The sequence below is a fragment of the Rhinatrema bivittatum genome, chromosome 3 (assembly GCF_901001135.1).
Source record: "Rhinatrema bivittatum chromosome 3, aRhiBiv1.1, whole genome shotgun sequence".
Taxonomy (NCBI): domain Eukaryota; kingdom Metazoa; phylum Chordata; class Amphibia; order Gymnophiona; family Rhinatrematidae; genus Rhinatrema; species Rhinatrema bivittatum.
In genome coordinates this window covers 240,582,857-240,599,226 of record NC_042617.1, presented here as the reverse complement: position 1 = coordinate 240,599,226, position 16,370 = coordinate 240,582,857, and the positions used below count along the sequence as shown (strand labels likewise).

The following is a 16,370-nucleotide window of genomic DNA, read 5'->3' as shown; positions in this document are numbered from 1 at the left end:
TTCCTGTCTTTTAACCAGTTTGTAATCCACGAAAGGATATCGCCTCCTATCCCATGACTTTTTACTTTTCCTAGAAGCCTCTCATGAGGGACTTTGTCAAACGCCTTCTGAAAATCCAAATACACTACATCTACTGGTTCACCTTTATCCACATGTTTATTAACCCCTTCAAAAACATGAAGCAGATTTGTTAGGCAAGACATCCTTTGGGTAAATCCATGTTGACTGTGTCCCATTAAATCATGTCTTTCTATATGCTCTATGATTTTGATCTTGAGAATAGATTCCACTATTTTTCCTGGCACTGAAGTCAGGCTCACTGGTCTATAGTTACCCAGATTGCCTCTGGAGCCTTTTTTAAATATTGGGGTTACATTGGCCACCCTCCAGTCTTCAGGTACAATGGATGATTTTAATGATAGGTTACAAATTTTAACTAATAGATCAGAAATTTCATTTTTGAGTTCCTTCAGAACCCTAGGATGCATACCATCCAGTCCAGGTGATTTGCTACTCTTTAGTTTGTCAATCTGGCCTACTACATCTTCCAGGTTCACAGTGATTTCATTCAGTTCGTCTGACTCATCACCCCTGAAAACCATCTCCGGAACTGGTATCTCCCCAACATCCTCATTAGTAAACACGGAGGCAAAGAATTCATTTAGTCTTTCTGCAATGGCCTTATCTTCCCTAAGAGCTCCTTTAATCCCTCGGTCATCTAATGGTCCAACCGACTCCCTCACAGGTTTCGTGCTTTAGATATATTTTAAAAAGTTTTTATTATGAGTTTTTACCTCTATGGCCAATTTCATTTCAAATTCTCATGTTTGAAGACTACCATCCTGCTTGTTCTCAGAGAACGTGCTAATGTGCGACAATGCCTATTAGTTTTAAAATGCACGCTGAACACTTTGGAGAGCAAATGTGATAAATTTCAGACAGATTAATCTTTTTTGGTAATCTATACTACTTCATAAGCAACTGGAAAACTTGTAAAATATGGTTAAATGGAAAAAAAATCTAAGACATTCCTAAGTCTGATAAAATAGCTCTGAGATATTTAAAATATTTCTAGAAAATTTGAGGGTTAACCCTAAAACTATGTTACCACTTTCCACGGTGAATCTATTTGCCTACATCCAGGAGTTTTTAAATCTTGGGCGAGCCTGACTTATCTTCCATTTCTGCTGAAGCTTTGAATTTAATGGCCTTTCTGGAGAGCTCTGTAGAATATCAGGATATCCCTTGACCTTGGTATCGAATTTTCTACTGGGGTTCAATAGAGATTGGATTATGAGGTTATTTTTCAAATGCAGAGAGAGGCTGTTATTGAACTTTAAGTTTAGATTTTTTTCTGATGTGGCAAAGGCCATGCAAAAGAAAAGGAAGCAGTTCCTACCAATGAACCATGGGTATTACACATTGGGGCTATACTTTTTTTAAATTTAATTGCAAATGCCTTAAGTATCATAATTTTAAATATGTTTTCTTTGAGCTTTCACAACTAGTGTTTTTCCTAAGTGATAAACCAACTCAGGGTCTTCTCCAAGTGATTGCAACGAGGAGTGTGTCAAACCTGAGGAGTAACTGCCATTTACCCTCTGCTACAGCAAAATTAGGTGTTGCGTTTGCCAGAGTATGCATTCTTTTTCATTTGTATAGTTTATTAATCATTTTTCTTCATAGTTTCAAATGATTGCTCTGCCTTTTAACCAACAATGTGGACTTATATAGTGTGCGGGGTGTGTTCTTTCCTTTGCATTCTTTATGGTTTAGTGCATTTCTCAACTTGCTCATTCTTCTTAAGAACGTTATCTTGGAAATTATATAATCTATAAATAAAAAATTGAACAGCACAATTTCTGTGAAATTAGACACTGACACCTGTGGCTTTTATTTCAGTAAATTATAAAAAAAAAAACAAAAAACTATTTAGTTTGCCCAGTAAAATTCTCCCTTTTGCTCCTCTTTAAAAAAAAAAAGAAAAAGATCCAAAGTTTGGTGAAAAATACGCTTTAAAAATCTTACTTTACTGTTGTCAGATAATCATGGAGGTGCTATGTTGCATCTTCAGGTTATCAATACAGTCATTGCCCACATGGGGAACAAAATTTTCAAATGCAATTTATGTGCATAAATTAGCTGTCTGAACATTGCCCTCCACAGCACATAACTTCATTTACAAGAAATGTTCCTGGGGGATTGTTTAGATCAGGGGATAAAAGCAAGCATGGATTGCATTTTCAACTCCGCATGTGTTATTTTCCATTGAAAAAGCAGGTGAAAATATCAGCAGATGCTTTGTACTTGTGGCAAGTTTCAAAATGAGAACTGTGTGTCTACTTCATATCTGAAAACTGATACAAAGTCCATTTAAAAGTATCCACAGACTGTCACTATGTAGACAGTTTAATCAAATACAATTCTGTAACATTATTTAAGTCCTGCAGAAGAAATCTTTTTCCATTTGTATATGAATGCTTCAGTTACTCCGAGACTAACTCCATGGAATTCCACTGGCATCAAAGATCCAAAATAGGTCATTTTACTAGTTAAAGGTTCTTGTGCAATTTCTTGCATTCCCGACAATATCTCTGTTGGACTTCCTTTCATTTTCTCTTCATATGTTCTTTTCACTATTTCAAGTTTGCTTATGTCATCATTGCCAGAACTCAAATTTCTGTTAATTCTAGGACTGTGAATACTGTATCCATTAATGTGGTTATAGAGATCTTGGCTGAGCAGCAAAACCAGAATTCCTCCAACACGAAGCACTCTGTGAATTACAGAAATGAGTTAGTTAGTATATTCCTTGTTGATCTATAACAATTTACACCCGAGGCATTACACCCGAGGCATTACACCCGAGGCATTACCCCCGTGCCATGGTCAGATCATTATCTAATAAAAGCTATAGGAAAAATTAAAATACCAAGCAAAAACAACGTGATTAATACCCATTACGACTCTGCAATATTATGCTGCAAGAAGATCAATATTGAAACTTTCATTGACGCATTATTAGCAACAATTAATCAGAACCTACATTCTGACGTCACAGAAATGCTATCATTTTGGAATAATCTATAACAGAAATGCTAGATTTAACTGCACCATTAAAACCTCAGAAATCCTCTGAAAAAAAAAAATGGCTACATGGTATAATGATTCATTAAAAATTTTCAAACACAAACTACGCAACTTAGAGCGAAGATGGAGAAAAAATCCCCTCCCAGAACGTAAATAAGAATATTACACATACCTACAAAAATACAAGAAAGAAATAATAAAAACTAAAAAAGCCTTCTATACAACAAAAATAAAGAATGCAAACGGCAACCCCAGATTATTATTCTCATTTGTGAAAGATTTAATGACAATACAAAATGCATCTTCATCTACCGCATCTGACAATCTTTGCAACAAAATTGCCAAATTCTTTAGAAAGAAAACAGAAGACATTTCAACAGAATCTGACTCATTACCCATTCCGAAAATCACTCTACCTCAACTAGCATGTTCTTTTTCCGAATTTTCTTCAATTAATGATAACACTATCATCAATATATTGTCAAAATCAAAACCTTCAAATAGTCCTTTCAATCCCTGTTCTGATTTTTTACCAGAGACATGAAAGATCATACTGCCCCTTCCATTTCAAATCTAGTCAATGCCTCCCTATCACAAGGCATATTCCCAGATTCTCTAAAAAAGACATCAATCCTACACATTCCCAAGAAGAAAAACTACGATTCCTCAGATCTAGCTAATTACCGACTAATTCCCTCACTACCTTCCATTGCAAAAATTATAGAATCTAGTACTACATCAAGTTTCTGAATACATAGAAGACAACAATATTTTACATAACAATCAGCATGGTTTTAGAAAGGGTCATAGCACAGAATCTCTGCTCATCTCATCAGTTGACACTATCATCAGAGGTTTTGATTCCAACACAAATTATATATTAGTACTACTCGATATTTCTGCAGTGTTTGATACACTAAATCATGATATCTTAATTTCCAACTTATCCCAGATTGGCATCAAAGGTCCAGTCTTACAATGGTTCTCTTCATTCATTGCAAATCGACCACAAAGAATCACAATGGGCAAATTTCATTCAGACTGGTACACTACTACAACAGGTGTACCTCAAGGCTCCGCACTTTCTGCCCTCCTATTCAATCTATATCTGTTACCACTATGCTGCCTTCTAGCTGGTTTAAGCCTAAACTTTAAAATATATGCAGACGATATACAGTTTACAGTCCCATTCACCGATTCTTGGTCTAAAACCTTCTCTCTATTACAACTATATCTTTCAACAATAAAAATATGGTTATCCCACAACAGGTTAAAACTAAACACAAACAAAACAGAGTTTTGCCAGGTTCTTGTGGCCTGGTTTTGGCCTCTGTTGGAAACAGGATGCTGGGCTTGATGGACCCTTGGTCTGACCCAGCATGGCAATTTCTTATGTTCTTAATCTATCTTTCAACAGTACCAGACTCAATTCACCAGCCACCTCAAACCTTTACATTTGAGAATCAACTTATCCCAATAAAATCTCATGCAAAAAATTTAGGAGTAATCACCGACTCCAGACTAGCAATGACTGATATATCTGAAATAGTAAAAAAATCTTTTTTCAAAATACACATGTTGAAAAAACTTAAACCGCTACTACTCCCAAACGATTTCAGTCTAGTTACTCAAGTGTTGATTCTTTCCACTTTAGACTATTGTAATTTATTATATCTTGGTCTACCTCAAACAACAATACAACCACTACAACTTGTACAAAATACAACTGCTCGAATGTTATGTAATGTATCCCGCAGAGACCATATCACACCTACACTACAATATTTACATTGGCTCCCGATATCATTTTGTATGACATATAAAATCTTGTCCATAATACATAACTTACTATATAATGCCAACTCCATTTGGTTATGCTCATTACTGAGAATATACAGGCCCACCAGACAGCTCCGTTCATTAGACAAATGTACTCTAGAAATTCCTCCAATAAGATCTGTCAGCCTATAACTAACCCGAAAACGTGCTTTCTCTGTAGCCGGTCCGACGTTATGGAACTCTCTCCCAGATCATATTCGATTAACAGCAAACCGTAGAGAATTCAAAAAATTACTAAAAACCCACCTCTTCACACGTGCATATAACCTATATTAAAGAACTATGTACTATGCACCCCAATCCTGCTAGCACAAATTAGTATTGTAATGTAATGTAATGTAATGTATTGTATTTTAATTGATGTAAGTAACAATTTTGTGTATGTTTTATCTTGTAAACCGCCTAGACGGATAGACTTCTACCCCACTGTGCAGAATATAAAAACTTTTAAATAAATAAACAAAGCTGCCACTCACGCACCCAGGCACTCATTCTACCTCACACACACACACAAAGCTGCCACTCACGCACCCAGGCACCCATTCTACCAGACAAACACACACAGGCTCATATGGAGCCTCTTCTCTTTGTTTGGTCCAATAAGCCTGGCCTCTGCTTATCAGCCGCCGCTGGCCTGGCCTCTGGTGGTAGCGCACAGGGTCTCTCTACTCTTCGGCCCTGCTGGCTTGGCTTCCAGCAGTGGCGCGCAGTGTCTCCATTCTTTGGCCCCACTGGCGGCGGCGCTCAGATGTCTCCACTCTTCAGCCGTTGGCGGCAGCACACAGTGTCTCACCATTCTTTGGCCCCGCCGGCAGCAGTGCACAGCGTCTCACCATTCTTCGGCCCCGCCAGCGGTAGCACAAAGCATCTCACATTCTTCGGCCCCGCTGGCGGCAGCGCACAGGTCTCTACTCTTCGGCCCTGCCAGTCTGGCCTCCAGCAGTGGCGCGCAGCGTCTCCATTCTTCGGCCCTGCCGGCGGCGGTGCTCAGATGTCTCCACTCTTCAGCCACCGGTGGCAGCGCACAGGTCTCTCTGCTCTTCGGCCCTGCCGGACTGGCCTCCAGCAGTGCTGGGCAGCGTCTCTCCATTCTTCAGCCCCACCCCTAGAGAGAAGGGAAGCACAAGCGGGACAGTGGAACACCGGGAGCCGCGACACACCTGCCAGTGCTTGGAGACACACTGGTGTGTCGCGACACACCTGTTGAGAACCACCGGTCTAGACAATGTATCTAGAAAAAACAGTGCTTTCGGTCAATCCGGTCTTCAAAGTCTCTTCAATTAATAGTCAACTGCCCCACTTCACCATTCTGGGATGCTTTGAAAAAAACAGCCTTAAATAAAATGTTGAGATTACTTACCTGATAATCTCCTTTTCCTTAGTGTATGCAGATGGACTAAAAACAAATGGGTATAGTGTGCTCGTGCTAGCAGTTGGAGACGGATCTGACGTCAGCACGGGTACATATACCCCCACAGGAAGTGTAGCAAATCAGTAATCTTCCTTGCAAAAGCTTTTATGGATATATGTGTGACTGACCAATCGATTAAATGAACAGGATTACCCTGACCAATTGATGATAGCTGGAGACCGCCAGTGTACTCAGCCGGAAGGCGTCGACACCCAGCAGGGTGGATGCCCTATATAAGAAAACATGTCTTACCGTGAGTCGGCGAATCCCCATGTATACCGGGCAGCCGGGCGGGATGCTGAGTCCATCTGCATACACTAAGGAAAAGGAGATTATCAGGTAAGTAATCTCAACATTTCCTAGCGTGTAGCAGATGGACTCAAAACAAATGGGATGTACAAAAGCTACTCCCGGACTGGGCGGGAGCCTCCCGAGGACCGTGTAGGATTGCCCTCGCAAATGCTGTGTCCTCCCTGGCCTGGATGTCCAGACGGTAGAATCTGGAGAATGTATGGAGGGAGGACCACGTCGCCGCTTTACATATCTCTGCAGGAGACAGCATCTTAGTTTCTGCCCAAGAGACCGCTTGCGCTCTGGTAGAATGAGCCTTGACCTGTAGAGGCGGTGGTTTTCCTGCCTCTACGTAGGCTGCCTTGATAATTTCTTTAATCCAGTGGGCGATGGTCGGCCGTGAGGCCACTTCCCCTTGCTTCTTCCCGCTGTGCAGGACGAACAGGTGGTCCGTCTTTCGTACTGCTTCTGACATTTCCAGGTATCTGGACAGTAGTCTGCCGATGTCGAGATGGCGTAGTATTTGACCTTCTTCCGATTTCTTCAAACCTTCCGTGGTAGGCAAGGATATGGTTTGGTTGAGGTGAAACTGTGAGACCACTTTGGGTAAAAAGGAAGGAACCGTGCGAAGATGGATAGCCTCTGGAGTGATTCTGAGAAACGGATCACGGCAAAACAGCGCTTGTAGCTCTGAGATTCGGCGTGCTGAACATACGGCCAGCAAGAACACCATCTTCAAGGTTAACAAACGGAGAGACAGGCCTCGAAGGGGCCTGAAGGTGGATCCCGCTAGAAAGTCCAATACTAGGTTGAGGTTCCACAAGGGCACTGGCCACTTCAGTGGCGGGCGAATGTGTTTGACTCCTTTCAGGAAGTGTGAAATGTCTGGGTGTTTGGCAATGGAGCTGCCGTCCCTCCTGGGACCGTAGCAAGACAGTGCTGCTACCTGAACCTTGATGGAGCTGAGGGACAGACCCTTCTGAAGTCCATCTTGTAGGAAGTCCAAAATGAGAGGGATCTTAGCGGTATGTGAATTGGTGCTGTGAGAGTCGCACCAGGCTTCAAAAACTCTCCAGATCCTTATATATATTAGTGATGTGGAGAACTTGCGTGCTCGGAGGAGTGTATCTATTACCGACTCCGAGTATCCTCTTTTCTTCAGTCTAGCCCTCTCAATGGCCAGACCGTAAGAGAGAATTGAGCTGGATCCTCGTGGAGGATGGGCGTATAGCAGGATCCTCTGAGGCCACGGTTGTACCAGGGCATCGATCCCCTGGGCTCGAGGATCCCGCCTGCGGCTGAAATATCTGGGAACTTGAGCGTTGGACCTGTCCGCTAATAGGTCCATGGCTGGCGTCCCCCATCGATCCACAATTATCTGAAAAGCTGTGGGTGACAACTGCCACTCCCCCGGGTTTAGGCTTTCTCTGCTGAGGAAGTCTGCCGTTGTGTTGTCCTTCCTGGCAATGTGGACGGCGGAGATGTCCTGAAGATTTGCTTCTGCCCAAATCATCAGGGGAGTTATTTCTAGGGACACTTGTTGGTTTCTGGTTCCACCCTGTCGATTGATGTATGCCACTGTGGTGGCGTTGTCAGACATCACTCTGACCGCTCTGTCGCAAAGTCTGTGGGCAAATCGCAGGCACGCAAGCCTGACTGCCCGTGCCTCTAGTCGGTTGATGTTCCACCTTGACTCTTCTCTGGTCCACCGCCCTTGGGCGGTGAGTTCCTCGCAGTGTGCTCCCCATCCGTTCAGGCTGGCATCTGTGGTGAGCAGAATCCAGGTTGGGGAGGACATTCTTGACCCCCAGCTCATGTGGCCGGGCTGTAACCACCACCGTAGCTGATTCCGCACTCTGGCCGGCAGAGGTAGGTGTATGGTGTAGTTCTGTGATCGTGGACTCCATCGAGATAGAAGGGCGCATTGCAATGGTCTCATATGAGCCCGCGCCCATGGCACCACTTCCAGAGTGGATGCCATGAGGCCGAGGACTTGTAGGTAATCCTGAGCTGTGGGCCGGCTGGCGCTCAGCAGGACCTGCAGAAGATTTCAGAGTTTTGACTTTCTCTTGGAGGTCAGGCTGACCTTGTCGTCTTGGGAGTCGAATTGGACCCCTAGGTATTCCAGCGACTGGGACGGCTGTAGGGAACTCTTCTTTATGTTGACTACCCATCCTAGGCTTTCCAGAAGAGCTATAACTCTGTTGGTTGCCCGGTGACTCTCCTCCGGTGACTTTGCCCTGATCAGCCAATCGTCCAGGTAGGGATGGACGAGAATTCCTTCCTTCCTGAATGCTGCCGCCACTACTACTATGACCTTGGTAAAGATCCGCGGCGCAGTGGCTAACCCAAAGGGTAAAGCTCGGAACTGGAAGTGCTGATTCAGGACTTTGAAGCATAAATAGCGTTGGTGATCCCGATGGATTGGGATATGCAAGTAGGCTTCTGACAGATCTAGGGAGGTGAGAAACTCCCCTGGCTGTACTGAATTCTTGACAGACCGCCGAGTTTCCATGCGAAAGCTGGGGACCGGTAGGTGTCGATGGACGGGCCTGAAAGTGCCCTCCTTCTTGGGTACTATGAAATAGATGGAATAATGCCCAGAATTTATCTCTCCTGCAGGTACTGGGATGATGGCTCTTAGGGCCAGAAGCCTCTGTAAGGTCACTTCTAGTGCCGCTTTCTTGAGCGGTGAGCAAGGAGATTCCACAAACTTGTTTGGCGGAAGCCGAAGAAAATCCAGGTAATATCCTTCTCGGATGATGGCGAGGACCCACTGGTCCGAAGTGATCTCGACCCACCTGCGGTAGAAGAGGGTTAGCCTGCCCCCTATGGCTGCTACCCTCGGATGGGTCGGCTGATTGTCATTGTGGGTTACGGCCGGGGCCAGAACCCGGGCCGGTTCTCTTCTTGTTGTGCTTAGTCCGAAAGGGCTGGTTCCTGGCCTGAGAACGAGGTGCTTGATAGCGAGTCCTGTAGGGGTTGAAGCGCTGAGAGTTTCTACCTCTGGATGGTCTAGAAAAAGAACGCTGGCTCCTCCTTGACCTGTCTTCTGGTAGACGGGGTAATGGAGAGGCACCCCATTTAGTAGCCCAGTTCTCGAGATTGCTGCCGAACAGTAGGGAACCCTTAAAGGGCATTCTTGTGAGTCATGTCTTGGAGGACGAGTCGGCCGCCCAATTGCGTAGCCAAAGCTGTCTCCTGGCTGCCACTGAGGAGGACACTCCCTTGGCTGCCGTACGGACGAGGTCGGAGGCTGCGTCAGTGAGAAATGCGAGAGCTGATTCCATGTCTTCTCCTGGGGTGTTGTTTCTCGCTTGTGATAAACAGGAACGCGTCACCACGGTGCAGCAAGTCGCGATTCGTAGGGACATGGCTGCTACCTCAAAGGCTTGTTTCAGAATGGTGTCCATGCGTCGGTCATGCATATCCTTGAGGGCCGCTCCCCCCTCCACCGGAATGGTAGTGTGCTTCACAATTGCGTTAACTATGGCGTCTACCCTGGGGCACGCCAGCAGCTCCTTGGACGCTGGATCAAAGGGTACATGCCTGACAAGGCCCGACCCCCTTTGAATGAGGCCTCCGGTGCCTTCCATTCCAGATCGATTAGCTGCTGTGCTGCTTGTAGGAGGGGAAAGTGGTGAGCCGTTTGGCGCAGGCCCTCTAGCAGGGGGTTCATTTTAGGGTCCCCTGGGGCGTCCTGGCCCGGAATGGCCAGCTCCGATAAGCATTGTGAGACCAGTCTTGGAAGATCTTCTTTCCGAAAGAAGCGTCTCATGGTCCAATATGGTTCTATCTCCGAGGGAAGTTCACCCTCCTCGGGGGGCTCCTCATGTTCCTCGGAGCAATCCGAATCCCCATAATCGGGGCTGTCAGGTGGCGAGTGGCCGCGCCTAGGTCTCGAGGGTCCAGGGGCCGGATCAACCGGGACGGAAAGACCCATACGAGGAGCAGACTGCATCTGGACAAAGGTGTGAATCCCCTTGAATAATTCCACCCAGGAAAGTGAAGCCGGATCTGGCCGTAGGGGCACCAGGTCTCTCGGGTTCCCTGGCTGCTCGCCGCGGCCTGCTAAGTCCAGTGTGTTCCCTGAGGAACCGCTGGGCTGGGACCGGTCCTGTCCTGGAACTCCCATGGCCTCCTCACATTGGGCACATAGGGAGTCTGCTTCCTCGCTCTGTGTGGCTCTGAGGTTGCATGCTGAGCAGAGGCTTAGAGCCTTCATGCCTGATTCTGGAGGTGCCGGCTCTGCGGATGCATGGGCTCTCTTATGCTCCATTCGCCTGAAATTTGGTGTCGCCCAACGATGTGCACCTAACACGTGCGCTTAACAGCATGCGCCTAGAACGGGCGTCTTATGAACGTGCGCCTATAACGGGCGGCTTATGAACGTGCGCCTATAAACGGGCATCTTATAAATGTGCGCCTATAAACGGGCGTCTTATAAATGTGCGCGTATCCTAGTAACGTGCGCTTAGTCAACATGCGCCTAACGCGTGCGCCAACAACGTGCGCTAACAACGTGCACCTATCGCGTGTGCTTAGCAACGTGCGCTTAATTGGCGAAGATGAGTAGGCAGGCAAAATGGCGACCTCCTAGGTGGGCTGCCTCGTAGGCAGGCCCAGTTAGTCCACACTTCCTCGGAGACCAAGTAAAGATGTACGCCTTACCTTGTCTTCGGCGCTTCCCGGCTGCGACCCGGGCGGTCTCCGGCTGCGGGGGGAGAGGGTGAGTACCTTCACCGCTGTGCTTAAGGAAGTGCACCCGCTGCCTCTAGGCCGCGCCCGAACTCGTCTCGCTCGGGGGCCAAGTCCACGCCGGGACCGAGGCTGCCTCTAGGCCGCGCCCGAACTCGTCTCGCTCGGGGGCCAAGCCGCGCCCGAGCCCTTCTCACTCGGGGGCTGGGTCCTTGCCGTGAACCGGCCACCGGACCGAGGCTCTTACCTCCGAGGGACCACGGAAGTCAGCTCGGGAAACTCAACTGGGTGAGTGACCGCCTGGTATCACCACAGGAGTGCGGGGCTCGTCTTCAGTAGGTTTCTTCTATGAATTTAGTCATTAGAATTTGGAAACACGCTCAGTGAGCGTGAGGTAGCTCCAAACTGCTTTGGAGATGGAAATTACTGATTTGCTACACTTCCTGTGGGGGTATATGTACCCGTGCTGACGTCAGATCCGTCTCCAACTGCTAGCACGAGCACACTATACCCATTTGTTTTGAGTCCATCTGCTACACGCTAGGAAATAACAAATTTCAGCTACATGATTCCCTACTTTTGTGGCTGATTCATTCTGCTGGTCGACAGAGAAAGCGAAGTTGTTTATCTGTCATGGGGTTCTTCTTTAGAGAGTAGGATATATCAAACACAATACCTATCCACCTCCTGGGGAATTGACGCCTAAGCTTGGTACTAGACTGAAGGAGGCAAGAGAAAGCTATCTATACTGCACCAGCAGGATGATGTCACTCTATCTGTGTATCTGGTTTATCCTGCTAGCTATGGAGAACCCCCCCCCCCCCCCCCCATTATAGGTGAGCAACTTCACGTTCTTGCTCATTTGGTGTAATTTTTAAAAATTTTTTATTTAGGCTCTTGCATATTGAAACAACCATTCATTTGACCACTGAAAAATAACAAGTTATCATCCAAGTTGAACAAGACATTTGTTAAACGGGTTCTCCATAGGCACAGAAAGGAGGATAGATCAGGCCTTTACGGCTTTATTCAAGAAAGATGTTTGCCATAGACACAGAATGAGAAAAAGACCTTAATGACCATTCACACTGTGCATTTAAACCACATGGGAAATAACTGCTTTGAGCACATGAGATTATTATTATAAATCAAAAGTTAGTATGTGAAAGATGCCTTTTATGATGCAGTATATATATACAAGTTTGAGTAATGGAAAGTGCAAATTTTCCCACACTGACCTGTAGTTTGCTACTTATGGAAAGAACAGCTCTGTAGTATCAATAGTATATTCATTTTCCATGTTCAGTCAATCCTTAGCTCCTGCAGAGACTGTCAGCAGGAATGCCTATTTGTGATAGTAATTTTAGTGATATGGATGGCAACCAGACTAAGACCATTTGTTTGTTTGGTATGGGACTCTGGAAAGTTTGAAACTGGTGATTTTCGGTTAGCACTAAACTGAGCTGGATTGAAGCTGCAATCTTTCAAAAAGAATGTAATGGAACTTGTAAAGGTACAGAGAAGGGCAGCAAAAAAATAGTAAAGAGGAATGGTTCACCTATGAAGAAAGGCTGAACAAATTAGATTCATCAGCTTGAAGAAAATACAACTGAGAAGGGATATGATAAAGGTTTATAAAATCATGAGTGGGGTGGAAATGTAAATAGGGCATGGTTATTTACTCTTTCAAATAATACTAAGACTAAGGGACACTCCTGGAAACTAACAGGTAGTAAACAGATTTAAAACAAATTAGAAAATATTTATTCACTTAAAGCACAATCAACGTGTGTAATTTGTTTCCAGAGCACTCGGTCATGGCAACTAGCATAGCTGAATTTAAAAAGGGCTTGGGCAAATTCTTGGAGGAAAAGTCCATGAACTATTATTAAATTGGTGACTCTGGGAAATCCACTACTTGTCACTGGAAATAATGCAAAAAAATAAATAAATAAAATCTTGATTTATTCCTTCTTAGTAAAAAAGACAGAACAATGACAATTCCCAAAATTAAGTACAACATTTGTAACAACATTCACTTACCTTTCCATTTCTTGAAGGATATCTGGTAATAACAGTTTAACATCTTTTGTTGCCTTGAACTTTTTACCAAATGGAACATCAGAAATAACGACATCTACACTTCCGAATGCAATGGTATTCTATGAAAGACAAATTGTTTTCTCAATTTAGTTAAATCAGATGATCCTATAAAAGAACCCAAAGATTTCAATGATACTGACATGGCTAGCAAATTTCATTATCATACCAAGATCTTAATCCATAAATACATAAAAAGCCAGAGTGTTTTAAAATGCACTTAAACCACAAACTGGCCAATGAAAACAGCCAATTCAGGGATTATACATGCATAATCTATCACATATCTACTCCTGGATTAGGCTCTAAAATGTAGAAAGGCATGCCAATAAACAGTAATTACTTACCTTGTGATTGTTTTCCAAAGATCACATACCAATTTCACACAAAACAACTGATAGCATGTTGTGTGTTGAGCTGGATAAGCTTTATATAAAGGTTTTGAAATTTTTTAAAATTCCCCTCCTGCTATGTGATGTTACAATCACTTAAACTAATCTCAACCTCAACTTCTTACGACAAGGATATGAAAAAAATGAAAAATGGACCATTCCTACAAAAGGGAGGTGAGGTGGGATTGTTTGTATGACTCTTGAGATAATTATTTCAGAAGAAAAGCATCTCCAATAGTCCATTGATGGGATTAACAAACTAAATGTTCTCTCTCAGAAAAAAACACCAATGGGACATAAAGAGAAAAACTTGAGCATATATATACGGAAACATGACCAGTGGTTGAGGAGGAAACCTGGAATATCACATTAAACAGGATAGCTTGCACAGCCTGTGTGTTCAACACAACATGGCAATCCCTCGCAAACAGCTATGAGCAACCGTGTTTTAGTGCTATGACAAACATCTCTGTGGTTCTGGCTTGTGGCTTCACAATGAATCTCTGATCTGGCTTGATCTGTAGAGCAGGGTCCTTGGGACACAGAACCACAATAAATTTGGTGCTCTGCCTGCCAGAGTTCTGTGGCAGCACAACTGGGGATACCCATTTTGTGTGTCCATTTGTGAAAATAGGTAGCTCTTGCCATTTCTGAGCCCTGTTGAGTTAGGGGTCTTAAGTCACTAGTGCAGCAAAGCTTCTATTAGTACCTTCGCTCATGCACTGAGTGCATGAAGATTTCTTAATCCTGACTTTATCTTTGTATCAAAGCAGTTGAGGACTATTTCAATACAGCCTGACCACCAGTGGATTTTTTTTATGGGCCCAGGGATAGTATGTTCAACTTCCAAGACCATCTCAGAGAAGAACTTTAGCTTGTTAGAAAGACAGGCAAGAAACTTTTCCTGTTAAAGTGCGACAGCTTAAAGAGACATCGTCAGGTTAGACTTTGTATCCTGACGTGTTATGACCTATTTGCAGGCAAATCAGTAATAAAGGTGAAGGCCCAACTTAGAATATTGTGAAAAACAGCAAAAATAGGGCAAAGAAAACTTCTTGTTGTCCACATTCTTATGTTTACTGGTCATGAAAATTTATATGATCTCTAGGATGTATCATCAGATATTAAAATTCAAACGTAGGTCACATGGTCCCCCGACATGGACCGTGTTTCATGGAAAACTGTGTTGGGAGGGATCACACATCTAAAATAAAACAAATAGCATGTTGTATTTTTATGAAGGGCACCATAAAAGCAGAGCACACATAAGGATTATACCAAGTAACAGCTTTCCAAAGGTTTCTAAGGACAGATAAATGTGTGCAGATTTATTTATATTCTAAAATTTAAGAAAATAAATTTTATGAGTAAAAAACATTTATGTATGGATTTTACAAGGAATATGTTTGCTATAGTTTCAGGATATTCAATGCATAGATTTATAAATCCATAGAGCTTACTGCACAGAGCGTATTGGTTCTCAACACTTGATGATACATCAAGAAACAACACAAAAACAATTTAAATAAACCTGCACTGGGATACAAATGGTGCCAAAAGTGGTCACATGACATCAGCTGTCTGTTAGATAGAGACCGCCAAGAGGAAAACGTCAGTATTGTAAAGGAAACTTATGAGATCACTAGTGTCAAAGAAGACAAGTCACATGATAATCAGCTGTCTATTCGGGAACACCCAAAACGTGACGTATATGTTTTGAGAGGGATCCTGTCAGAGCCAATATCGTCAAGGGAAACAGAGATGTTCAGAAATACGTACATTTACAGAAATACAGACTAATCAATATTGAGATTCAAACCATGGGGGTGGGGCACAGTATTCAGAGTGTGAATCCATCTTAGTTCACGCTGTACTAAAAAGCCGGAAAAATGGCCACTGCGGGAGAAGGATGACCCACTTCAATGACAAAATATCTTAAGTCTTCCATTATATGTTGGGCTTCCTGCCAGTGTTTAACCAGAGGAGTGTTTCTCAATTTAAACATAAACAAAAACAACGTTCTTAAATACGGGTGCGCACACGTGGGTGGTTTTGCTAATATATAGGAGGGTACAGAGACATTGAATAATGTAAATGACCCTGTAGTAGAACAATTTGAAATGAATTTCAAATGAAAAGGCTTACGAAGTGTGGAGTGTATAAATGAGGCAACAGAGATAGTAAACAGGCTTTACAGTGGCCATACAGGGAATGGCCAAAGGGTTCAAGGCTAGTATCAGAGACCTTTGCTGTAAATTCAGAAGAGACAAGTCTGTCCTGTAAATTGTGAGAGTATTTGAAAGCAAACGGAGGTGCTGCTCTAAGACTGGGTGAGGCTGAAGACATGACCAATGTTGTCTAATCATAAAGCGGAATACTGTGTCCCCCATAGTGTGAATCTCAATATCAATTGGTCTATATTTCTGTAAACGTATATATTACTGAGCATCTCTGTTTCCATTGACGATATTGGCTCTAACAGGATCCCCCTCATAACATATACGTCACCTTTTGGGCGTTCGTCGACAGCTGATATCATAAGAACATAA

At 43.8% G+C, this 16,370-nt stretch overlaps 1 protein-coding gene across 1 annotated transcript in view; it reads right to left on the bottom strand.

Moving 5' to 3' along the window:
- Nucleotides 1-850: 850 nt before the first annotated feature.
- The window catches only part of THUMPD2 (THUMP domain containing 2), a 174,380-nt gene continuing 158,860 nt past the window's right edge, over nt 851-16,370 (bottom strand). Inside the window, exons 11-12 of the mRNA XM_029594346.1 lie at nt 13,373-13,471; nt 851-2,776 (exon numbers count right to left, since the gene is read on the bottom strand). Of these exons, the coding sequence (XP_029450206.1) occupies nt 2,434-2,776; nt 13,373-13,471 (442 nt within the window). The 3' untranslated portion in view covers nt 851-2,433. The remainder of the gene's footprint in view (nt 2,777-13,372; nt 13,472-16,370) is intronic.